The sequence below is a fragment of the Drosophila gunungcola genome, chromosome 3R (assembly GCF_025200985.1).
Source record: "Drosophila gunungcola strain Sukarami chromosome 3R, Dgunungcola_SK_2, whole genome shotgun sequence".
NCBI lineage: Eukaryota > Metazoa > Arthropoda > Insecta > Diptera > Drosophilidae > Drosophila > Drosophila gunungcola.
In genome coordinates, this window is record NC_069139.1 from 18,654,505 (window position 1) to 18,680,373 (window position 25,869).

The following is a 25,869-nucleotide window of genomic DNA, read 5'->3' on the forward strand; positions in this document are numbered from 1 at the left end:
TAAGGCAAGACTGGTAGCAAGGGGCTTTACCCAAGAATATATGATAGATTATGACGAGACCTTTGCACCTGTTGCACGAATTTCTAGTTTCAGATTTCTTTTAGCATTTTCTAATCAATATAATTTACTGATTCATCATATGGATGTAAAAACAGCATTTTTAAATGGAACTTTAAAGGATGAAATTTATATGAAGGTTCCAAAAGGTTTAAACCAGTATGATGGAAATAAAGTATGTAAACTAAATAAAGCTATTTATGGCCTTAAGCAAGCTGCGCGATGCTGGTTTGAGGTTTTTGAAAGTGCACTTAAACAATTTGGATTTCAGAATCTAGAAGTAGACCGATGTATATATATTTTAAATAAGGGAGATATAAGTAAAAATATATATATATTATTATACGTTGACGATGTGGTAATTGCCACCAGTAATTCCGAAAGTATGTCTAAATTTAAAACTTATCTTTCAAGTACGTTTCAAATGACTGACTTATGTGAAATACGACATTTCCTTGGTATAAAAATTGATCGAAAAGATGATCAAATTTGTCTCAGTCAATCTGCATATATTAAAAATGTCTTAAAGAAATTCAATATGGAAGATTGCAATCCAGTTAGTACCCCTCTTCCAAGCAAACTAAATTATGAGGACTTGCAAGCTGAAGAATCATGTGAAGCACCATGTAGGAATTTAATTGGCTGTTTAATGTACATAATGTTGTGTACACGTCCGGATTTGAGTACATCAATTAGTATCTTAAGCCGGTATACTAATAATAATAACAAAGAATTATGGCAATGTCTTAAACGAGTTTTAAGATACCTAAAAGGAACTGTTGACTTAAAGTTATCGTTCAAAAGGAATCTTAAAGTGGATAATATTCTTATAGGGTATGTCGATTCTGATTGGGCTGGAAATGAGACTGATAGGAGAAGTACTACAGGATATATATTTAAAATGTTTGGAAATTGTTCAATATCCTGGAGTACTATGAAACAAAAATCAGTTGCTGCTTCATCTACCGAAGCCGAATATATGGCCTTATTTGAAGGTGTTAGAGAAGCATTATGGCTAAAGTCATTAATAAATGAAATTAAATTAAAATTAACTGGCCCAATAGATATTTTTGAAGACAACCAAGGTTGTATTAGTATAGCCAATAATCCTACTTGCCACAGGAGATCTAAGCACATAGATATCAAATATCATTTTACCAGGGAACAAATTGAAAACAAACTAATCTGTGTCAAGTATATTTCCACAGATTTCCAATTGGCTGATATTTTAACGAAGCCACTACCAACAGCTAGGTTCACTGCACTGCGAGACCAAATGGGGCTAACTGGACCTTCACCCTGAACCTTTATATGGAGTTTTTGCTAATTTATAATTCACCTTTAAACCAAGCCAAACTGGATCTCTTGGAATATATATATATTTAACAATAATCAAACCAAAATAATTTCTAGTCTAACCATTACTGTTTATATAAGCGAATCTTGTTAATTTATGTTTTTGAATGATCTGATTGGGTTTTACTGGGTTTCCCCAATTCTTTGCAGCAAATGCTGGATCAGAAAAAAAAAAAAAAAAAGAGTCCCCAGAGAAGAAAAAAAAAAAAAATATTACAACCATTTGAAAATGCACAAACTCGTCAGAAAATTATCTTTTGTTATTCCTTAAATTGTATCAGTGTAACTTTTGAGGTGGCGTGTTGAGAATACCAAAAGTCACACTTATACATATACACATGGTGTGTGTGTGGGAAGGGGATGAACAATGAAGATCTCAGAGAGAGGCAAAGCCCTCTCCTCTCTTTGTTCTCTCCCTCTCTTTCAAAGAACGTTTTTGTTTCCTTTTGTATGCACATGCGTACCCTTGCCACTTACTTGAAGACAACGAGAGCGTGCGGTTGTGAAATAAAAATTAACTAAAAAGACAAAGTGTTTTACTATTTGGCAAATCGGGCTGGTGTGTTCCTGGAGTTTGTATATACATTAATTATATATATTCAATAGTATAAATGATGGACTAACTGAAGCTCGTTCTTCGACTGACAGGCACTGATGAGTCCCAGTCTGAAAAGGACCAAAATGACAATACTGTTGACCATGTTAATTCAATTGTATTTGATTTTCTTGACCAGGTCCCAAATGGTTTTATTCGCCAAAAATCTTAGCGTAAACTTGCGATAAGCACTATCAACGGGTATCCCAAGTGGGGCGGGACCAAACTCATGGGAACATCCCTGATAAAGAACAATCGTTCTAATTTACAGATATCAAGAACTCAAAATAATGGAGAGTAATGTTATTTTAATGTAAGGCGGCTAAGTGTTGGGGTTTCCTAAAGGTTTGTTGGAGAATTGTATTTACCTAGGGGTTTCCCAGAAAATGTTCATTTGTCATTCAACAATTATATTTATTCGCTTATAATTTCAGTGGAAATCGTGGAAAAAGTAAATACGCTGTGAGTACAAACTGATATTCAAAGAAAATTTCAAAGTACTTATTAGTGCCGTCGTCCCAGTTTCTCCACTTGCTCGCACCTTTACTTTTTTTGTTCGCAGGTTGAGCTCGACATAAACCTATTAAATATTTTTTCCCAATAATTTTCAAAGCATTAGCTCATCATCAATTTGCTGCTTTGTGAAAATTGGCAGCAATCACGTTATGCTCACCCAGCCACGCCCCCAAAACAACACACATACAAGTAGGGAATGAGGAAAAATAGGGAAAAGCAAACACACACACTGGGTATACACACACCCACATATACTTAAGCACATTTGCTTAATTTTCGAAATGAGTTCGCATGACTTACAACCACCCACCATCCCGCATCTATCATCCAGTATCCTTTATGACCGACTCTTCTTTTGCCTTTGACGATGGGTCTGAGTCATTCGTTTGCTTTCTCGTTGATTAAATACGGAAATTGTTTGACTTTAGTTAGGCGCATGCAATTAATTAAATTAGAGCACCCGAAAAACCATCAAACGAATGGGACATTAAATAAACAGTTCAAAGTTGAAAGAAAATATTTTGAGATAAAAAGTACGAACAAAAAATGATTTTAGAAACATCTACACGTTGTAAACAATTACAATCTTATTTTCGAAAAATATTATTTTGAAACTATGAGCAGGTTTTATGCAATTGAAATAAATATTATATTAAAATGTGAACAGAGCAGTAAAGAACACTTATTTTCTATTTATAAACTAAACAAATTCAAAATAAATGCTTGTTCCCCCTTTTGCCGATATATCTTTGCACTATATCTTTAATTTATGCGAGCATTTAAGGTTTTAGGGTCGGATTTCAAGGCGGTTACAGAAATTGAATAATCATTTTGTTTGAGGGGGCTGGACTTCATGCAAATTTCAATTTAGCTTGGGACCAGAATAATCCCAGCCATCCCCTTTGGTCTCCGCGGTTTACGACTTTATTTCATGACAGATTGTCATTTTAGTCGACGAAAAGTGTAACACGCCAAGCCCCGACTGGCATAATGAGGGAATGGCGTTTTTCCATCATATTTTATTGGGCCAAGGAGCTGCGCTATTCATCATGTATCCGCGCATATGAAACCCATTTGCCCCAACTCATCCAATCCTGGCAGACGCGGCACGTGCCATAAAGCGGCGTGGCCAATAAAGTCGGTGCCGTTCGGCGCGATAATAAACATGCTAATGCCCATTAAGAGGCGAGTTTGAATTGAAAATCCCCCAAAATTAATGCCAGTGTCGACGTAACGTGGCTTTAGTTAATTGAACATGTCGGCCGTGTAAATGCATAATTAAATTACTTCAACTTTAACTAAATCGCGCACACGGTGGGCCACCTAGGTACGCTTAAATACTTCATTAGAAGCAACTCATTTGTTTAAACGGTAGGGAAAAAGCGTATACCACATAATTGAATGCACTACATGCTGCACATCTGTCTACAGGGCTATGTAATTACGTTAATTGGCCTTGCAATTATGTCAAGAGCTCGAACTAAATATAGTTCAAATATTATGCATTATTTATAAACAAAAACTGGTACATTTGCATTATGCCTAATGCAATTGTGAATGAGAATTTATTTTAGTTTTGGAATATATAATTAATTGTATAAATAGAATTTCATTAAGGCCAACCTTTTCTGTGTGACAATAAATTGAGCTAATTATAAGCTGTAGAAATATAAGAAAAATGTATGTGTACTGCGTTTTAAAGCAATTATAATTGAAAATTCCATCAGAATTGTAAAATAAGTAAGTTATAAATGTTGCGAAGGTAATTTTTATGTGACCTAAAAAAATGATTAAAAAATGAAAGCGATTGATTTTGCTATAAAAAATAAATCTACCGCTGTCAAAATGCAAAAAAATATACTACCTATTATGTTCATTGTACATTAAAAATACAATTTCACAAAACAAAAAAAAAAAATTTAAAGGCCTAATTAATTTTAATTTTCTTTTATTTGTTACGAATTAAATAAAACGAGTCCGTTACTGAGTATTTTGATTTTATAAAACTTTTTAAATCGAAATCAAAATTTACTTAGTCCAACAAATTAAAATACAAATGCGTTTGCTTAAAATAAAAAAAATTGTAAAAAATGCATACTAAATTGTCCATTACAAACAAACTAAAAAAAGTAAAACAAAAAATAAAAAAAGGTTTTGTCAGAAGTGGGATTCGAACCCACGCCCTCAGAGAGGACCAGAACGCTCGCACACCCTTCTGCGAAGGGCAAAGCAGAATGCCTTGAGTCTGGCGCCTTAGACCGCTCGGCCATCCTGACACGTTGCAAGTGGGTGCGCAAAAAGCTGTTCCTAAGCTACGTCACTAAGTTCTGGGTGAAAAGTGGGGAGTTGGAAGTTTCGTTATTAACTTCTGCTACGACGATGCCATGATGATGATGATGATGATGATGGAGCGGTGGGGCTAAAAAGCAATACCGCAAACACACATTTTCACACCCATCATCGCATGTCTAGCAGCTATTTATAGACTGCCTCCCCTTCTTCCTTACACCCCCTGCCCACCTCTGGCCATCTGCCTCTCGCAAAGCTCGCGTGTGTGGGCTTTTGGAGAAAGAGTGTATAGTGGCTCTTTAATGGGCGCATTGCATACTTTCGGGCACAAATCGAGTTCATTGTTGCAGCCGAAATTCGATCGAAAAACCTTCTATAATTACTTGCCATTTGGCCAGATGACTTTTTCTTACACATTAATCCGCCCTGAATCTGCGAAGGCTCAGCCAGACAAAGAGCAAGTTTGGCCAAGTCAATTCAATTTCAATTTATCAAATGCTTCAGCAATTTCTCTAATTGAATTTCGTTTCATTTGGCATAGCATAATTTATAAAATATAACATTTCAATGCCGAGAGCCGAGAACCCACCCAGCCCTCTTATTGATGCCATTCACTCAGACCGAGAGGAGCTCTCTAATCCATTGTACGGACTCAGGGACCCAGAGACCCAGCATCCCGGCCATCCAATCATTTTGAGCGCATTCCGCATTCGCCGGCCATAAGTTTGCTTATAAATCACAACTGTCCGATGGCCGTAGCATCGAGCATCCTCCAGGCTTTTAAATCGATGAGCACATCGCCGGATTGACAATAATATTTTAAAAATAATTTTATTATTTCATTCAGCCGGGCACTCATGCAGACACACAAGGGAAAACTCCTGGCGATTAAAGAGGTGGAGATGGAGGAGGAGCAGCCAAATGGGAGGTGGGTGTTCGAATCTGGGGGGATATGCCCATTGGGCTCGATGGAGCTGTGCCCGGTCATGCGTGAATGTAAACGCAACGCGGACCCACTCAAGGGGCAATAATACAATTTTGAGCTTTTCCTTCGCTGCCCTCTATCGCTTTAATTAAACGACAAAAGCGAAATCTAATTGTGTTTGTCATTTTAGTAATATTCAAAAGAACAAATACCACGCCTATTCGCGGGGCCATCGCAGATCGTACTGCCCGATGACGTACTTCAGCTTCCTGATGGCCAGTTCCACCTGCTTCTCGTCCACCTGGTGGTAGAGTACCAGGCGGGCAAAGGCCCAGTCGCGGGCACAGGCCTTCACCACGATTCCGGCTCCGTTTTTACCGGTCACTCCAGCTTCCAGTTCTCCGGACTCCACGGTGCCCAGGCGTTCGGCGAACTCACTGGCCAACAGTTTGGGTTGGGTTATCTCCACCAGAAGAATGTTGCTCTGCACCGTCTCCAGGCTCACGGTGATATTGGGACTCTGCAGTTCGAAAATAGCTGAGAAGAAAAGCAATGATAAACTTGAAATCCAAATAATTGGGCCTGGCACTGCTTACCTTTCGCGATTTTCTTCGTACGCTCGTGATCTTCGCCCAGCAGAGGCACCACTTCATCTAAGGCCACTAGTCCAGCTGCTGCTAGCACGCCCACCTGCCTCATGCCACCTCCCAAAGCCTTGCGTAGACGGTGTGCTCTAAGCATTGAAAAAACAGATATCATCAGAGTGATATATAATTATAAAGTATTCCAGATTTAAACCCCTAATTGACTTCTTAAAATTGACTTCTTGAAATGGACTGAAATAGAAATCAACAGCAAAGCTTAAAGAGGCAGTTTCCACAATTATATTAAGGTGTGGCCTCCCACATCCTCCCAATCGAAACCAGAGAAGCAAACAAGGACCTGGCAGGCAGGGAATTAGATACTCTGGCCGTAGGCGGGTCAAACTCACTCGGAAATGAAGGCCTTGGAGCCGACCAGCACGGATCCCACTGGGGCCGATAAGCCCTTGCTGAAGCAGATGGAGACAGAGTCAAAGTCGCGGCAGATGCGCTCCACGCCCACGCCCAAGGCCGCGGCCGCGTTGAAGACCCGTGCTCCGTCCATGTGGAGGGCGATGCGGGCGGAGCCGGTGCCCACGCCCGGCTGTCGCACCAGGGCGGCCAGCTCGTCCAAGAAGGCCAGCGGCACCACCTTGCCGCCGCAGATGTTGTGGGTGTTCTCCACCACCACCAGCGAGGTGATGGGCTCGTGGCAGTCCTCGTGCCGGATCCTGCGGCGCAGCTCCTGGAGGCTGAAGGTGCCGTCCTGCTCGTTCTTCAGCGTGGCTAATTGGACGCCGGCCAAGTGCGAGGCGCCACCTAAACGTGATTAATGAAAACGCTCCGGAGTCAGTGGACCGGAGTGCGTGTGCGGTTTGCTGCTCGCTGTACTCACCTTGCTCGTACAGAAAAATGTGCGATAAATCGCCGACCAGGGCCTCCGCTCCACGACGATGGCAATGAACCATAACTGCGGGGGAATTATCAAGGGAAACATTCGAGTATTCACCGGGCTTGAGAGGGAAGCTAATCAAGGATTCAACCACACGCAATTTGGCATGAGAGTCTGCACTCACATCTAAATCATTAAAGGCTAGTATCATCTTTCAAGTTATGGTCTCAAATCTAATTTTTTTCAAGTAAGTAATTACCATTTTAATAGCTCTGGTCTTCTTAATTGATTTTTGATTTGCTTTGGAGTGCACTTAAGCTTGTTAAGATAAGGGAATGTTTGTATCAGTAGCCACTGCCACAAAAAAATAACATATAATTTCACCACAATCTTATGAGGTGTGCTCATTGTTCTTTAACCTAATAAAAAAGAGAGATTTATAAATATTTATAGATTTTTTTCAATAACATTCGGACCAAGAAGAACTTTCATGAATTTCACCTTTAACGGAAGCCACCCTCGTGAAAAATTAGCACAAATGTAAATCTAAGTGCAGTTTCTTTTTAAATGAAATGCAAACTTCGAGTTCCATTAGAAATATTAATTTGAGCGAATGCATAAATTACTCGAGATTGCGATGCCCAGAGCGACTGCTCCCTGGTCTTTCGTCCTTTATCCTTCTGTTTTTCCCTTTCCAGCTCGACTGTGGCACACGTCCACGTCTAATATTAAAGTCTATAAAAATTAATGTTATGTTTATGGGCGCCCTTAGCCTTTACGATAATGTACCTGATGCATGATATGAGCTCTGCTTTCTTGTTTTTCTTTCACCTTTTTTTGTTTTTTTTTTTTTTGGCTCACCCTGCCTTTTGTAATCTGAGACGACTACTGGCCTCGGTTTAAACTAATAAACATAAGCGATTCTGCCCACTAGCAGGGACGGGGAAGGGGAAAGGGACGGGGAAAGGGAAAGGGAAGACCCCCGAAAATGAGCCAGGGTTTATTTATGTGCTAGCTATGCTATGGTTGCCACTCACTTGCCAGTAGATTTCCCATGGTGCCGCTGGGCACAAAAAGGCCCGCCTCCTTGCCGAAAAGGGCCGCTGTCCGCGCCTCCAGTTCGTTGACGGTGGGATCCTCGCCGTATACGTCATCCCCAACTACGGCGGAGGCCATCCGGGCCCGCATCTTGTCCGTGGGCTGGCTAACGGTGTCCGAGCGCAGGTCAACAATGGAGTGGGACATTTTCTGGAAGTTGATTAGCTCGGATATATTTGCATAAGGTGGGCTATGTTGATTTTCCTTCTTTGTTGGCCAGCAGCAACCCCCGATGGAATCGCACATTCCGCTCATTTACATTGAGACACGTCAGTTGCACTGCCTTAAATAATTGATATGGGCACTGGGCGATAGGGGGATTGGGACCTTACACCAAAACAGACAATCACTTCGCCGACAGCCGCCGAATGCGGCCCGCTCGACATTGGAATGCGGCCCGCCCAGCGATTGCATAATCGCCATATTATTTATAACACTTGATCTTTCAGCCGCACTCCTATATTCAATTATGTTTTTATACTGAATTAAGAATTCAGTTTGCAAAACAATAACTAAATGAAATAAGTAAACAACCGTTCATCAACTCACTTGGGCACTTAATTGATAAAGCCACTCGACAACAAAAATCACACAACGTGCTCGGAGCAGAGCTATCAGAAAACTGACCCCAACAGCTGCTATGTGGCCGGCAATAGCTTGGGTTCTTTGTAGAGAGGCCTCCAGCAGTGCGAAATATCAGAGAGCACTGATATTACTGTTCCCAATTGGGCAGCGATTGACTGAATTAGAGGGAGAGCCAGAAATACTTACTCAATTCTCTTCGAGTACCGATAATACTCTTTATTTCTCCGTAAAACTGTAAAAGAAAGCTTTCAAAAACACAAGACACAGGCAATTCTTTGGTACTTTTTTTTATTAATTACATCTGAAATTTTCACTAAAATTTTACTAATTCTAACACAATTTAGTTGTTGTCTCTGCATCTTTCCATCTTGGCCAATTAATGCTCTCTATCTCAACCACACAAGGTACAATTGAAAAACGTTACAATAATAAAAACAAATTTAACTTAGCTATATACTCAATAATATTAATAACTTGTTTGTTAACAGTAGTTTCTTTCTCTTTTGTTTTGTTTCCCACATGGTGAAGTACATGATTCTCGCTGGAACTGATTGGACTAACTTATAAGACGATCCTTGAATCGGATAAAGCTACGCCTGATATCGATCATAAAGTTAGGTCAACTTACAAACTAAACTTGCAACAACTTTACTTGAGAATGAGGGCGGAAGGGGAGGGGGCAATTTGCATACGGGAAAAGTGTATGCACATAAAAGTCGTAAATATGTATGAAAAAACTATAAATAAATATTTAGAAAATAGTTTTTAATTTTTTAGTTTTCCTTTCAGTTTTAGTTCCTCTTGTTTATGTTTTATAGTCTTTTGAACAAGTTTCCTTCTGGCGCACGCTGGCAAAATGTTGAGTTTTGCCCTGTTTTCACTATCTCCTTCAGGTTGTTTGCACATAGTGTCTTTGTTTACTTTTGGCACCCACTGTAAGCGTACGATAGTGCTCGTTGTGATTTGGGTGTGCGATTGGGTGGGAGGTACTCAATTTTCATTGCCAATCGATGCTTTTCCAGCTGCCCGACAAACAATCTAGGTGAAAGTATAAACATTAGAGTGAATTCATTTCCGCCCCTGGCTCTTGGCCTTCTTCTCTCATTTCTTTTTTGGTATGTGCAGACAGAGCGATAGGGGTTCCTTCACTTAGGACGTTGGTCTTTTTCAAAGACCGATTGCCACCAACATTAATGCTAATTGTTTTGTTTTCAGTTTCAACACACAGGACACGCGACTAACAGCTAGGGGTTTAAGCTAATGCTCTAGGATGATTTGTGGGTTCCCTCTGGCCGCCTCCTCATCGCTATGAGGAGAGGTCCGTCTCGGAGCCGTCCACATCGCCCGGCGGATTCCGTTTGATGCAGTCCCGTATGCTCTGCAGGATAATGCCGGTCCGCCGGTCCAGGGCCTCTAGGTGCGGCTGCCAGAGCACCGGACTGACGGGATCCAGGCTCAGCGACTCGCTCATCAGCTGCGACAGCGGCTTGGGCCCATTGTGGAACCTGCAGGTAAATCAAAATGTTTCATAAGTCCATTGAAGCTTTGCTATTAAAGCCTAATCATCCACAAATTAAAAAAATAGTCCTGCTAGTCATAATAATAAATGCTTTGCAAAAAAATGGACTAGATTGTGGGTACTTTAAAAAGCAAATTAATGTTTGAATATTAACAGGTTATCAAACTTGTATTGCGCGAAACATAAAATAAACAAATACAAACTAGTCACAAAGGATTATAACATTATTGCACTACAGAACATTAAAGAACTCAAAGTTTCCCTTTATCATTTTACTATTCAAGTACCATACAATAATCTAAACATCTTAAAGACCAAACTGAGTAGGTAAATAAGGACATAAAATCAGCTTAAAATAAATAAATATACGTTATTCAATAGTCAACTCTTCTTTCAAAAACTAATTAATCATACATAAATTTCATCTTATTTATAATTTTGATTCAATGATTTCCCTAAGCGTTGTGCTATTGAAATAACATACGTTTGTATAAGTACTTTAGAGACAGTAAAGATGTCAGGTTATATATTCTTTGAGAAATTTACTTCGTAATAGTCAATTTAATACCAAAAATAGTTGTTGCAAATTCCAATTTGAATAGTGAGTAGCAAAATAAGCCTGACTACGTAGATTAACTCTTGATTTAATGCAATACTCACTCCAGCAGCTTGACGAGCGTCGACTTGCGCACCAGGCAGCACTGCAGCACGGGCGCCAGGATGGAGAGCTCGTCGTGAAAGGGCCGCCCAAAGCCACGGCCGTGGTCCAAATGCAGGGGGAACGTCTCATTGCCGTAGACCCTGCGAGTGCAAACAAGAGTCGATCCAAATTAAAATGAATGCGGCAATCAGGCAAGCCCCAGCCCAAGTCCCGCAGCCTTTGCCTCGGCAGATTGGCGGCATAATTGCCTGGCATGGGAAGTCGAACTGGAAAAGACCTGGCCAGACCGGGCCAGACCCACTATCAGGGCAGGTGTTAGCTGGTTGCCAGCGATGACATGGCCGTAAGCCCAACAAACGCTTTTGCATAACAAACAATTTAGCAGCAGGCCGAGCCAAGTCGCCCCTGCCCCGGCATCGATGATGTTGGGTGGCGGCGGTGGCGGCGGTGGCGGCTTACAAAGCTGAGATGTTTTGCAACCTTTTGCCGGCATGGTTCGGAAATATCTTTCCAGCTGCTGCATCTGCCACATCGACGGCGACTGGTTGGCTTGGTTGGCTGGCTGTCTGGATGGCTGGCTGCTTGGCATGCAGGTGCTGGCATATCCCTGGCAAATGCAGGCGCTTAGGCGCACACGGGGCGCATACGTAACGCGCCAAAGGCAGACCAAGGAGACGCAGGCAGGAAGCCAACAAAGCCATGTGTGCGGAAATAAACCGATCGCATTAGTTACCATGCCAAGGACACATAGACACATACACCCGCACACACACTTACACACACACACGCTCACACATCCGGCTAAACCCCTTAGTGCCCGTAGGCCTGGCCCGCCCCAATACTCACTTGAACGTCTCGTAATGATGACGATCCATGTTGCCAGTGAGAAAATCAAAGACGGCCATGTCCATGAGGTCGTACAGCCGCCTGCCGTCATCGTAGGGCGGAATATCCCGGACCTAAGTGGATATTTTGCAGGAGTGGGAAAGGGCGAGAGAGAGGGGGTAAAATCAAATGCAAAATTAAGCTGCAGCTCGGCCAGCAATGTCTTAATTAAGTCAGCTCTCCCTCTGCTACGACCACAATAAAAACATTTGCATTTCAATCGAGTTTAAATGCAAATTAAATAAAAGAAACCGCAGCACGAGAGGCCCGGGCCGGGCCGGGCATCAGTTGGAGGATACATACCAGGGCACAGTAATTGGCATCTGTCTCCCACTGGGCCTTCTTCCTTTTGTGGTAGGAGCGTCGCCAGGGATGCCGCCACAGCTGTTGGGGTAAAAAGCAGAGAGGGAGGACCGGAAATCAATTCGGATTCTTGCAGGCAAACAACGAGCGGCCAACAGAAACAACCGAGCTATGCCTGTCTGAGCGGCGAAATTTACACTCTGAAATATGGTTTTCTAATCTTCGACTTATGGAATAAGTAAACAAAATTTTACCTTTTAAAATATAAGGCCCATCTCCTTTAAATTTATACAAAATTATCGTTATAAATATATAAATATATATATATATACAAACTTTACTTTGTTTCAAATGCCACTTTTTAAGCCAAAACCCTTTCAAAAATATTTTTATTTAAACTGGAGTCTTACATCTTACAAGAACTATGACGTAAGCACAGACAAGTCAAAAGGCTTAGATTTGCCTGCCTCTTATAATAAAACATTCCAAATACCAATTTTAAGTGAATGTAACCTTGTCAAATTTGTACATTACTGAATGCATTGCTTGAACGGCTCACTGCCAATGTCCTTTTATTTTGCTCTAAAAACGAAAACAGGAGTTTTTCCTTAGTGTAATAATATTAGTTTTGCTTTATGGCAGCCCTCACTGTCTCTCTCGCGAATTCTTTCAACTGCAGGCTAGATTAATTTTGCTTAAATTAAATTATTTGCCCAGCGCTGTCCGAGGCAGGCAATAAAACTTTTGCGCAAACCCTGCGTTTTCTTGCGGCCACCGCAACTTACCTTCCGTCCCTGAGTTGCGGGGTCAGGGGGTCAACAATAGCGACAACAACAAGAGGGACAACAACGGCGGCCACAGAAACAGGAACAAGAACAGGTACAGGAACAGGAACGGCAAAACGGGAGCGGGAGCAGCAACAAAAAAAATGTATATGAAATATATAAAAGAATTAAAAAAAACAGGGGAGCGGGCGCACAAAAATGCATAATAAAAGCTCGGCGCGTTGGGCGTTTTATGCTGAGTGGGCGTGGCGGCGGCGGCGGCGGCGGAGTGTGTAATGACCGGAAGCGGGCCAAAAGGGGGTTGGTCTTACCCCAGTCTCTTCGCGGGGGGTCAACGGTCCGAAGAATGCAGCAGGCGGTGCAAAGCAAGGCAAACAGAAAGCGGAAAATGCAAACTGGGGGAAATGCAACAAACTACACAAAAAAATGTGAAAGAAGCAAACATAAAGCAGAAAACTCAGGTAAGTTAACGCTGCCATGGTGACAGCGGTAGGGGGGTTCCCATAGCGCTCTTTAGCTCCCCAATTCACCTTAGCTTAGCCAGAAAAAAAATGCATAAATCAAGCCAAATTAAATTTTATAAGAGCAGCGGGAAACGAAAAAGGGGCAAAAAAGATAGAATGTGAGGCAAGCAATTTGCAATTTTTGTTAGCTGCGCGTGCATTTACACTTGATAAATTCGTGGAACGCGATGAAAATGCTTTAAGATGAAAATAACTCTATGAAAAGTGCTTCTGTAGTCAGCAGATTTTCTACGAATTTTATATTCTTAATCGAACCACTTAGGAATTATACAAATGATGATGACATTAGTTATGTTGTTTCCCAATATGTATGTTTTAGTCATTGGGATGGAATGTTTCTTAAAATTATTGTTTAAAGGCATATTTTATTAACCAATTAAAGCTTTAGATCAAACTGATAATAAAATTTGTTCTTAAGGTATCTTAAAGTTTGCAGTGGTATATTTTATTTCAAACTTTCTATAAGAACAATTTTGTTCTTGCTGATATTTTAAATAGACGAATGATTATGAACACTACGGTTCTCCAAAGAAGTTTCCAAGTAGTAAATAATAATAAGCAAAGTAAAATATGATTAATTTTCACTTTATCTGTGCCATTATTTAACCAGTTGTTCAGTTATAATGCATATACTTGGCTTCCCCTTCAATCGCTGCAATTTAATTGCCCATAGAACCCTCTTAACTGAATTCCCAAAGCATTTAACAAGCGTGCAAATCAAATTTGCAACTTAATTAAAATTCTGTTCAGTTACAAAAAAAATGTGCTCGTTGTTTATAACGCAAGGGAAACCAAACTTGGCCAGGCCGGATAAAGAAAGTAACAAAAACCTGAACAGCAAAAAGAAAGGGTTAAGGGGAATACGAAAAGAAAGGAAAGGAAAGGAAAAGAAAAGAAAAGGGGCTGTGGAAAAGGAGAAAGAAAAATGATCTCTTGTGCATAATTTACAGTTTTGCCTTACGCCAAATCTCAAGTATACACTTAACCATTTTCTACTTGTAAACTGTTTGGAGAGCGAGCCGCCGCAAAAAAAAGGGGGGAAATAAAGAGAATTATTCCTTTGAGGCTTCGGGGCAGGGATACTAAAAAAATATATATCTATGTATAAAATAGACTAAAAATAAAATGCCTCTGCTGCGGCGCAAATCTGAGGATGAGTTCGGATGAACCCTTTTTATGGCCGCAACTCGCCAACTGAGACAGTCGAGTCCTGAAGTGGACAGGACTGGGCTTTAATTTTTCGGTAATTTGCATTTAAAAGCTATTGCCCTTGTCCCTTTTTTTTCTGGATTTTTGTTTTTTTTTTTTTGGTTTTTGGTTGATGGAGTGGACTCTAGAATTTATTAACGCCAACGACTGAGTCCTGGGTTCCTGCATTTTATATTTATTTATATTTTACGCTTTACCAGTCGCTGAAGAACTGATACAATATTTCTGCTTTTAATTCAACAGCAAAACGTACTCGAGTGAATGAATGAAAATGGGAGTCGGGAAGAAGTGGGTCGCTGGGGAGGTAAAAGGTAAACGAGTCCAGTGCACAAACAAAGGATAAAAGGCATACGAAATGCGAACAACAAAAATTATGCAAATTAAAAGTGAGTTCTTTTGAGCCGGCGCTATTTAAAATTCTCTCTAAGCCTTAAGTGAGTTGTTCGGGGGTTCAACTGACCACCAACTGACCCATAGGTCACCTCATAGCTCACCTGTTGCGAAGCACAATATCACCCACACACACACACACACACACACACACACACAGTGCTTACAGACTAAGTAAATAAAGTGATTTGTTTTTTGGCCCAGGCCAGGCGCACGAAATTGGTAATGAAAGCGAAGCGGGCGGAGCATAAATTGTAATCTGCCGCAGTGTTGAAGCTGGTCGTGCATTAATCAAAAACCACTTAGCCTGGCCCACAGACATGATTCCCATGCCCATCCCCATGCCCATCCCCATACCCATCCCACTGGCATGCGTGCTGGATGAAGTGTCTGCGTCGAAGGTTATGAAAATGGATGGGGATACATGGTGGGGCGGGGGTCAGATACATACCTTGCGATTGCCCGACTCAAAGTTGGGTAGAAAAGCGGCGAAGGAGCCCTCCAGCAAGTCCGGATTGCCGCAAATGGCATGCGAGGTGTCACAATAGTACGAGCACTTGCCATGGAAGCATAAATTCAGCGATGGCGAAACAAAGAACGTCTTCAATAAATTCTCCTCGGCCAGTTGATAAATTTCGGTCGTAATGTTCAGCGTACGGCCGGCCACGGGCATGGCACGCCGGAATCCCAGGATTCTGAAACCGGAGAGAGGTGCAGAAAAGCGGTTAACGAAATGCCAACAAAAATTAAGCAAAAAAGCCACAGTCGAAGTAGCCGACTATGAGATTCCCAGTTACAAAGCATATATACAAATATACTCCAAGGAAACTCCACAAACTCCAAATAAAAGTCCTTATCTTCACTTTAAAAGTAGATTATGAATCATAAATATGCACTCAAAAAAAGCAATACAAGTTACTTCTGGTTATTTAATTACATTTACAATATACCTCATTACCCCTACGAATACCAGGTATAAAAGGAAACATCCTACGAAAAAATAGCTCACCAAGGAAACTTTTCCCTAATGTTTTTTGGGAGAAGCTGTGGAAAAACACTGCGTGTGAAACGGAATGCGTAATCAAGGACAAGCTAAAATATTTGTGGACCGTTGTCAGGGTAATGGTAGGGCATAATACAATAAGGAAAATAACTCCTTGTTTATTTAAGGAAACCCAACCGCACAACAATTGAGCTAATTGAGTGAAACCCGAGCTGTATTTTCATCAATCAAATTGCGTTGGTCGAGTACAAAAAATAGATTTTCCATCGAATCAATGAGTGAATGAAAATTTTAGCAATCTTTCCGTCAAGTCACGGCTAATCCCATTCGATCTGAAAGGGTTCACATGAGAGTAATGGTCAAGGGTGTGTGGCGGCTGACCAGAAAATATTATCGAAATTATTTGGCAACATGAAGCATGTTCATTGTCTGGGGGTCGTCGACAGCCCGAGGTCAGTGGGAAAATGCCGTAAATTTATATCGCCCACTCACTCCAGGCACTCCATCACACACTGCACTCCATTAGAGGGCTGACAGGCCGAGTTGGCAGAAGTTTGCCAGCCGAGCAATCCGGCCAATCGACAGGAGAGTTGGCCAACCAACTCGAAAGGGGACGGTACGTGCGTGCTTTTGGCAGCCACAACAATTACACAAGTTATGACGCCTTATCTAAATTCAAAAATCCCCCGGCAATTAACCTGGCCATCAGAGTTTTGTCAAAGGCAAGCAGCAGCAGCAGCTGCTAACTATGCAGACAATTCCAGTCTAAATGACGGCAGGACATGTCAGGCCACTTGGCCGAGTTAATTAGCCATGAAAGGGCGCAGATAGCTGGCAGGGTTATATGGCCACATCATTTACATGAGCCAGCTTTTTGCCTCATGAAAAATATTCTTAAATATCATTTAATGGCACCCTTTGGCCTTGGCCTCCACCGAACGGGTGAATGTATGGACATTTTTTATTTTATATACCCCGACCATCATAAATAATGAACATAAATTGACTGCGGTCTGACCTCAGCTTGTGTTTGTGTGTGTCAGGATTATTGGGGATTCTAATCGCAGAGGGTCAGGCATCCAAAAGTGTTATAAATTTGAATGCCGAATGTCGGCCCGGGGACCGGTTCACATGGCCGACAAATTGGTTAATTTGATTGCTTCGTCATGCAATAAAAAAACCAATAACTTTCAAGGGGCCACAAACGTGAAATGCGACTTTGAAATATATTAAACACATCTCCCAGGAAATGTTACAATTATCGGGCAAAAATGCTCGATATTTGTAATCCAAATTCTAAATATTTATACCCTTTTAAAGGTGTTTTACTGGAGGTATTTATAGGATGGTTATGGTTATAAAAAAACTTTTATTATAGTATTGTATTTAAAAGAAATGCCTTAAAAAACAAATAATCATAATAAATTTTACTTGACTTGCTATTCAACTTATTTTTTAGTTAAACTAAGTAAATTACACTTTTCCCTGTACTACATTAACAAGGCTATGTAATAACTTGTTTTACCATTAGTTTCCATTGGTATTACAGCTTAGCACTTCAACGCAGCTGTTTTCTTGTTCAAAATTAAATTTAGGTAATGTCCAGCCAGTCCAGAATGCAGTCTGGTTTGCCTAATTGAATATTTCAAATTGATTTTGCACAATATTTCCCTGATTTCCCCGCCTTTGTGCTGCGGTGGCCAATCCATTCGGCGCTTACCATAAATATTTACGTATAATTGAAAATTAAATTAAAAATAAATAAGAGTATGCCAGACATTTGCACGATGCCGGGGCAAATTTAATTCAATCGAACGCTTTCGCATTGGAATTCTTATGCACTCGAGTGCCCCTGGTGCGAATTCAGCAGCACGGCAAGGGATTGGAAGGGAATGTTTTCACTCACCTGTCCAAATGGAAGGCGGCAATCTCGGCGTTGTGGCGCTCGTAGTCCGTGAAGTAGAAATGGTTGGGCAGCGTTTGCTGGTCCCGCGGAAACCTGTGGAAATGCAAATGAGCGGGATCAGAGGTGCGGTGGCAACATAATGAAATGAATAGAAACTGCGGGCTTCTGTCACCAGCTTAATGCATTTGCGTGGGGCCACTTTGAATTTTCCCACGGTGAACAACCTGCATTGCAACGTGCCAGCTTAATTACTTACACGAAAGGGAGTGCTATTTAAAAAAAAAATATACATACAAACGTATAGTAAAAAACACAAAAAAAAAAGGGCTTTCATTTAAATTGCAAATGAATGGCATTATAAGGACACTTTGCACTTTGGCAGCTGCGCCACTGTGGCAACAAGGAGAATGGGAGACCATCACGTTGAGTTGACCAAGCCAACGCGTTTAAATCTCATTAAAAAGTGCATGAATAATTTTTTTTTTAATTTACCAGCAGCTTCAAGTGCCACCGCAAAACGACGGCAATGGACGTGGAATTTTCATCGACAGGCCGCAGGAAAGTCAGCGAATAAAAAGAGCAATTTTATTTACTCGGCTGCGCGAAAAGTGTTGTCGACAAGTGGGCAAAAGTTGCATTCATTACGCACGCCGAAAATTGGAGACGGACGACGGGAAAATGCATTAAGCGGCGACAGACTGCGAAATCTTCGAAAACGTCCATCCGCTGGCCAAACTTACCGCATCGGCTTCATTAAGGCCTTGATATCATTCGGGTACTCGATGATCAATTTCAGCTGGGTGCCGCCCTCCTTTTGCACTGCGAACGAAACGAAGGAACGAAGGAAAGAATGAACGAATGAATGAGTGTAAATTAATCAAGCACTGAAAATTAATTGAAGCAAAAACGGAATTCAAGCAATTCTCACTTCAGTGATCAGCTTTCGTCTGTAGTCGGCTTTTAAAATTCAACCAAACCAAACTGCATAAACAAATTACACTCGACTAAATACCAATTAAAACGCATTCAAAAAACATACAAATATTGCGTATACAATACCACACAAAGGAGCCAGAATTAAAACCCTTCTTGGCTTGTTTGCCATACAGTGTGTGAAGTGAACTGAATAGTTTGATCATTGCAGGCAGAGCTTTGCAGCCATGACTCTCACTGACCATAAAGGGCAAAAACAAAAGAACCAAACTACTGCCACACGCATGCCGTACCGCATTTCATTAAAATTTATTCTAAAACAAACAAATGAAAATTGGCCCGGCCCTTTATTACTTATGAATTATGTCTAGAAAGTTGCTCTAAAACCAAAGTTCTGCGTGTTTTGGTCTGTTTGCAGAAATTGCCTTTGTACGGGGCGTATACGTGATAAATGCCAGCGTCACAATGCTAAAGTTGCAGCAATTATGCTGCCACAGTGTCATTGTTGCCCCCCCCCCTTTTCAACCCCGCCGTCTCTCTCGGTTTTCCCTTAACTGCAAATGAGTTTTCTTTTCGCAGCTCCGAGTTCCGCTGTTAAAAGTTTATTATTAATAAATTATGGGTTTAATGAATGCGCTGGAAAAAGTTTGCTATGAAAATAGTTTTGCAACGGCACCTCAATAATACCAGCCGCCAAGCTCCACATAATTGAGTTAAATGTGCAGCTGAGTCCGCCCTTCTCTGCGTATGCCCTCTAGTTCGGGCCAACAAACTTGGCCAGTATTTATGACTTTACAAGCCCACAAGCCCACAAGCCCACAATCCCACAATTCCACAATTGCACAACGGCATGGCGGAAGCAGACTGTCTTACCAACATGCTGTATTGGCAGCTTGATCATGTCACGTAGCACCGCATCCACCAGAGTGTCCTGTTCGCCGTACAGCTCCTTCTTCGTGATGCGCAATTGGAAGCGCTCCAAATTGCTGGCATTTGCACTGCAAAGAGATGGAGGAGTTCGGGTTCAGATAGAGTCGGCCAAAAGGGAAACAAAATGATAGAAATGTAAGTAAAAATCGAGCATCGCAGCCAAGAGGCAGCTGTCGTTTGCAGGCAAAGGAAGCCATAAGGACAATCAGCCTGAAGACCTACACTTGGAAATATATATATTTTTTCGCCAACTGTAGAACCAAGAATGTTGAAACCTTTCTTCGTATTAACTTTTAAGTACATTTTTTTTCTTAAGCAACGAAAAATTTTACATTTTTAGTCCCTAAGCTGAGAAGCCATAAGGACAAAAAGCCTGAAGACCGTCACTTGGATATATATGTTTGACCCAGCTAAAGCAAAAATAAAGTAAAAGCCTGCTAGATATTTACTTTTAGTAATCTTCTTTTCTTAAATAAAAAAATTGTTTCAACATTTTCTACATTTCTGAAGCTGTATTCTTACTTTAATCAAACACTTAAACACTTTAAACCTTTACAAGTAAAAGTGTCTCATTACATAAATACAAATTTTTCAGCCTTAAAAACAACTAAGTCAAGCATTATTTAGTTAAAATAGAGTCCCCTAGACAGTTTTTTATTTATGTTTACTGTAAATACAAATCGAAATCCAACTAGTTGTGACATTAAAACGATTCTAGATCCTGAGTGTAGGAAGTCCTTTGGGCTCCCTCATAAGTATGCCATGCTTTGAGGCTGCATATCAAGATTTCTCACATTGATTTGTCAAAGCAATGCCCTTCTCCTCTGGCTTTCTTTCTTTGCCGCTGTCATGACAATTTGGTTTGCAAATGCCAAGACACCCCCACATATCAGCCGTAATCTTTGGTGGTCGATTTTTCCTGTTGCTGCCAGACTGGCAATTGTCGGAAAATATCTTTTCCTCTCCGATTATGCTTTGCACTTATCCTCCTCGTATTCCTCTTTTGACATGTGCCGCTCACATGGCCAATGCTTTTGTCTTAAGCTCTTGCAGTTACGCTTTCAGATTTAGTCCAATTTGTGCTGGTTAAGCACTGAGAGCCCTGCCAGAACTTCAGCTGGAAAGTGCTCTCCTTTGGCATTAGCCTTCCCTTTGCAATGCACAACAATTTATGCCAGCAGTCGGGACAAATTGAAATGCAGAACTCCGAGTGCTGCTCGGCGGGTCAGTCAAAAGTGAGGAACGAGCTGCCTTGTCTGCCCCATTGTGCAGCAAGTTTATCACGATAATGAAGTCATATCCGTTGCTCCCCTTGACTGCTCTCAATGGCGTCCACATAACTCATTGTCCCCGTACTTCCACCCACTGCCTTCCTGCACAGTCATAATTTGCCCGCTGACTTCTGCCATACTTCAACGCCTAACCCTTTTTATGCCGGCTCCGTCTTTGCCGTTGGCCTTTGTGCGCAGGAAGGAAACAAATGTCTGGCAGACAGCCCTCTCGTGCCCCAAATGACTTTCAATATATCAGCGTTTTATGGAAATGGTGACAACTTCCCGACGGACCCAGAGCTCAACCCCTCTTTCACCTGGCCGTAAAAGAGTGCCCATGCAATCCGGTGACAATGACCAGGATCTGGGGGCCAAACAAGGGCCAGCTGAAATGACCAACCCTCGTCATCAGGTTCAAGTTCAGGAAAAAGAGCTGCATCAGAATTCCAAAACGAAAGGTTTAAGTCTCGTGGATTAAAGTCGATCCAAGGGTTTTGCTTAATTTAATGTAATTGCTTTTAAAAACCAAATTGTCTCTGTCACCTGTTTTTAAACGGGTTTCGAAAAAGGTAAATATTTTTAAAAAAAATATTTGAGTTAAGTTTAAAAAAATATTTAAAATTTTTAGCTTAGACAAAGGATACTGAATGTGGTTTTTAAAACTACTTTTATTAAAAAAAAAACAAATTTTTTTCGTTACAGTTTGAAAAAAAGTATTTTTAAGACATTTGCAATTAAAAATGTTTTTAGACATTAAACCTTTCAAAAATGAATTAAGGGCTTTAGGAGTTTGTAAAGTTTTCAGATTGTTTTATAATAAATTTATCAAAATTAAGTTGATAAGTTGATCACTGTGAATTTTTTGTGATTATTTTGTTTGATAGTTAATAGTTTCGTTTCTTTTGGCAGTGTGCTGAATAGTATGCTGCGTAGTAGTAGCTTGGCACAGCCAAATTTGAACTCATGCTTCATTTGTCAACTGTGGTGGAGAGCAGCCAAGTAGCCATGTGGCCAGCGGCCACTGGAGCAGGAGCTGCGTAATTGATGAAGCCGCCGGATCCGGACACTGACTAAGCACTGGCCGCCGTCCACACAGTGGCCATGTGTTCTGCGAGTCTGCGGCTTTGGTCTGGAAGGGCCAGCTGTTGCACTTTTCGGGGCCTGGGACTAAAACAATGCAGGAGCAGCAGGCGAACCAAATTCAAATCCCTCTTGTAATTGAGTCACGTAAATCAGTTGCAGCGGCCGGCAGTCAACATAACCCAAAATCGCATTACAAAAGAAAGTGAATGTGGTCTACGGAAAGGGGGTTTGGGAAAAAGGTCTAAGGGGGGGTGGGGTAGACTCAAAAAGAGGGGAATGCACGCCAAAAGCGCACGTGACATTTGGCTGACAACCGCAGTGACAGCCAGCCACCAGCCACCACCCAACGTCCTTCAGCCCACCCCACAAAAACCCTCCCAAGCCAGCCCCCTTTTACCCCCTCCATCACTGGTCTAAGCCCGCGCAAAACTTTGTTATGCAAAGCGTTGACAGCTCAACGACGATGACAACAACGTACCGCAGCGCAAAAACAGAAACGTTGCGATGGAAAAAAAAAAATAATTGAAAAAGAGATTTTCATATAATTGGTGGTATACCCCGCGCCCTCAAACTGTCCGCTCGGCAGTTGCACGTTCCTGGCGGTTACTTGCGTCAAAAGTTTACTTTGAGTTATGTTTAGCGGAAATTAAATTTATTTATGTCAGCGGCGGGACGACGGGCGAAAGCTCCTCTGAATGACGCTCACTAATCAGCTTAATTGCGCTCGGTTTGACGATTTGATAGGGCAGGCGGAATATAGAATACAGAATATAGAATACAGAATACAGAATCCAGAGTCCTTGGTCCTTGGTCCTGCAGCACGAGTCCTGCGAGAAGCCGATGCCATGGCAATGGCCACGAATAAACTATGCTTACAGCTGAAAATTTTTTTTGCGAAATTCAGCCAAAGATAAACGTGGAAAGCAGCGAAAAGATACTATAAGCCAGGTTTTTGTTTACCGTAATCTATATAATATTATGGAGTGCACACTGTTGAAGGATGCGGGCTCTCAAAAATATGTAATTATAGGGTTTTATATATTTCGCTGGTGATTTAAAAGGAAAGTTATATTATTTAGTCAATATTTTGGCAGCTTAAGCTTGGGACTTTTGATTTACTTAATTAAATCATAAATTGCCAATCAGTTTTTAGCTTATTATTTACATTGTGAGAACATGTAATGATAGAATCCGACTATAGATTTTAACTTATTCGCTTTCGGTGCATTTTGCTTGTCTATCCTCATTCATCAACTAATTAATAAAATATTAAATTTCATTTGCCACACAATTGGAGCTCAACCCACGGAAATCAGGCGGTTGAGTGAAACTTTTTACCCTGGATTATGAGTGGCCGAGAGAGACTGAGACTAACTGGCTTTCACTTGTTGTGCCCGCTGCCATTGTTAGTGCTGTTATCCCCGGTGTTATACCGCCGTTCGAAGTGGCCACTATAATAACAGCTGTCAGTCGGCATGTCCTGGCCTTTGCTTAAGCCCCGCTGCCATCCACCCACTCGCAGCCCGCAATTATTTCGCCATAAGAAAATGTCAGTAAAGTTTCGCCAGCGCAGTTTTCCCACATTTCCCGCCTTTATCCCGTTTTCCACGAGCAGCTGCGTCCTGGCCGCGGCCACAGAGCCGCAAAAGTGCTGCTTAGATGGAGCGTCGGAAAAGTTTGTGCGTGTGAAATTTTGCGGCCGCCAAGACCAGCGAGGAGCCAGAGCCATGCCATCCAAATGGACGGACCCGGGACTGCAGTGCGGACACTTTTCAGCCAAGTTCGCAGAAGAATGGGCATAAGAAGCGAAACAAGACGACGACGACGACGGCGGGGCGGGCGGGGCGTGGGCGGCAGGCAAAAAGGAAAGTGAAATTAAACTTATGTTGTAGCCGGGGATAAAACTTCAGCGGCAAGAGCGCGCGAACATTAAAACCAATGACAGCAGACCAGCTGCAGCTGGGATCTGAGGAAAGAGCTGGGGCAAAGCTGATGGGGCGGAGTCGGAAAACTTCCACTTCACCATCGCCGAAATGTCAGCAAGCTCTCCGAGTTTTACACACTCGTCGACATTGAGCACAGTCTTTTATTACCCAACCTTCGCAGGATTCGCGGGATACCCATCCTGACCGACAGCTGGTAAAACTTCTGGTGTTTTTCCCTCTCAGCCGGGTGTAATTCGCTCGAAATAAGATTTCTGTCGCCGCCCGACGCGGTCGCAATTGCGGGCTAATTAAAAATTTGTCATACTAATTAAACGCAAGCGGGCGCGAATAGGACTCTGTCACGACCCCAAGACTTGGGCTGAATCAGCGGCAACTTTGGCGTAATTATATAGCCGGCTTATGCCGGACAGGCTTTCGTAGTCCGCAGTTCCGTGTACCATGCACCTGACAACTCTTCAGCAGCCGCTGGTAATAACTCATCTAGTAATTTTAGGCGCATTTGCATTTTGTCACATTTTTTTCTTTTCTCCCTGCACATGCTGCATTCTTTGCCGCGCTGTTTTACCTCAGCTTTGGGACAAAAAGTGCTGACTAAGCCGCAAGTAAAAAGGAGTGATGTTGGCCGGGAGATAAGGGAGCATGTCGAGCATGTAGAGAGCTCGGCGACAGAATTTTAATGAGATATCGCCGGAAACGAGCGACAGCAGACAGCTGGAGTGGAATCAGGACGAGATGGAGTCCCAGCATCTGGGCTCGTGTTTCAGCTAGCACAGATCTTTCAATCTCTTTAGGTGGATTAGTTGTAAAAGGATGAAAAGAATGTACACTGCACTTTGTACTAATAAACACCAGGACAGTGAGATGGAATAAAAAAAGCTAAACGAACAAATAAAACTTTAATTTTAGGGAATGATTAGTTTTGTATTATTATGAAAAACATTATTCTATATAAAAATACAAAATGGTGTGATGGAACCAAAGAAAAGGTAAGAAGATTGAAAGAATATTTCATGAAATGTATAAGTTTAAATGTAATACTATGTTACCAACTTGTAAATTATTTAAATGATTTATACATCAGACGTCCGATATTTGCAGATAACTTTAAGTACTTAAAAATTGCTAGGTGATGCAAAAACTAATTTTATAAAGCCAAAATTCTGAGTACGTAAGAACTATGTACTGTTATGCAGTAAGCCAATCTATAAAATTTGCACTTTGCCAGCGAGAGCATCCCAACTTCTTGTGCCAGCTAACCAGGTAAACCTACTGGCAACTTTTTTACCCTGCACATTTGCTGGCAGCAATTTCGTTTGTTAATGAAATTTGCATTTTGCTACGTGCGACACACCAAAAAAAGTAGCAAACTTTCTGGCTTGCTTTTCGGTGATGTGCTATAAATTAGAAAATCAAGCATTTTATGCTAATGCCGACGCCCACACTTAGCCGACTCAGACAAAACCCACCCACTGCTACCGAAACAACAACAACAACATGAGTTTGACAAGTTTTTGCCACTTTGCATTTTCGCCATTTTCGATTTTCTTTACTTTCCCGCCTCTACCTCTGGCCCAAATTTTTGTGCAACTTCAGCTGGGGCAATGTTCGGCAACTATTGAAGCAAATG

At 41.6% G+C, this 25,869-nt stretch overlaps 2 protein-coding genes and 1 non-coding gene across 9 annotated transcripts in view; all 3 read right to left on the minus strand.

Annotated features, from left to right (window-relative positions):
* Nucleotides 1–4,679: 4,679 nt before the first annotated feature.
* On the minus strand, nucleotides 4,680–4,800 carry Trnal-caa (transfer RNA leucine (anticodon CAA)). Its single transcript has 2 exons — nucleotides 4,763–4,800; nucleotides 4,680–4,724 (listed from the first exon to the last, which is right to left on the minus strand). It is a non-coding gene; the product is annotated as a tRNA-Leu (tRNA).
* A 1,057-nt stretch (nucleotides 4,801–5,857) lies between these two features.
* LOC128266429 (uncharacterized) lies at nucleotides 5,858–8,971 on the minus strand. The gene is made up of 6 exons (XM_053002941.1): nucleotides 8,859–8,971; nucleotides 8,249–8,459; nucleotides 7,215–7,289; nucleotides 6,730–7,138; nucleotides 6,335–6,471; nucleotides 5,858–6,275 (listed from the first exon to the last, which is right to left on the minus strand). The coding sequence occupies exons 2-6, from the start codon at nucleotides 8,454–8,456 to the stop codon at nucleotides 5,956–5,958; spliced, it is 1,149 nt and encodes a 382-aa protein (XP_052858901.1). The 5' UTR covers nucleotides 8,457–8,459; nucleotides 8,859–8,971; the 3' UTR covers nucleotides 5,858–5,955.
* A 194-nt stretch (nucleotides 8,972–9,165) lies between these two features.
* LOC128258729 (extracellular serine/threonine protein CG31145) overlaps nucleotides 9,166–25,869 on the minus strand; it is a 68,684-nt gene continuing 51,980 nt past the window's right edge. For all 7 annotated transcript variants that reach the window (XM_052990688.1, XM_052990946.1, XM_052990607.1 and 4 more), the window contains 8 exons: nucleotides 19,886–20,010; nucleotides 18,820–18,898; nucleotides 18,080–18,172; nucleotides 15,622–15,865; nucleotides 12,263–12,343; nucleotides 11,921–12,033; nucleotides 11,074–11,214; nucleotides 9,166–10,399 (listed from right to left, as the gene is read on the minus strand). In XM_052990688.1, the coding sequence (XP_052846648.1) occupies nucleotides 10,201–10,399; nucleotides 11,074–11,214; nucleotides 11,921–12,033; nucleotides 12,263–12,343; nucleotides 15,622–15,865; nucleotides 18,080–18,172; nucleotides 18,820–18,898; nucleotides 19,886–20,010 (1,075 nt within the window). In that variant the 3' untranslated portion in view covers nucleotides 9,166–10,200. The remainder of the gene's footprint in view (nucleotides 10,400–11,073; nucleotides 11,215–11,920; nucleotides 12,034–12,262; nucleotides 12,344–15,621; nucleotides 15,866–18,079; nucleotides 18,173–18,819; nucleotides 18,899–19,885; nucleotides 20,011–25,869) is intronic.

Bases quoted from the DNA above. Each gene is read 5' to 3' on its own strand.
- LOC128266429 (XM_053002941.1), bottom strand. From the start codon at position 8,456: ATGTCCCACTCCATTGTTGACCTGCGCTCGGACACCGTTAGCCAGCCC. The intron at 7,139-7,214 runs GTGAGTACAGCG...AATCACGTTTAG, and splicing joins CATTTTTCTGTACGAGCAAG to GTGGCGCCTCGCACTTGGCC. The intron at 6,472-6,729 runs GTGAGTTTGACC...TTCAATGCTTAG, and splicing joins TCCAAGGCCTTCATTTCCGA to AGCACACCGTCTACGCAAGG.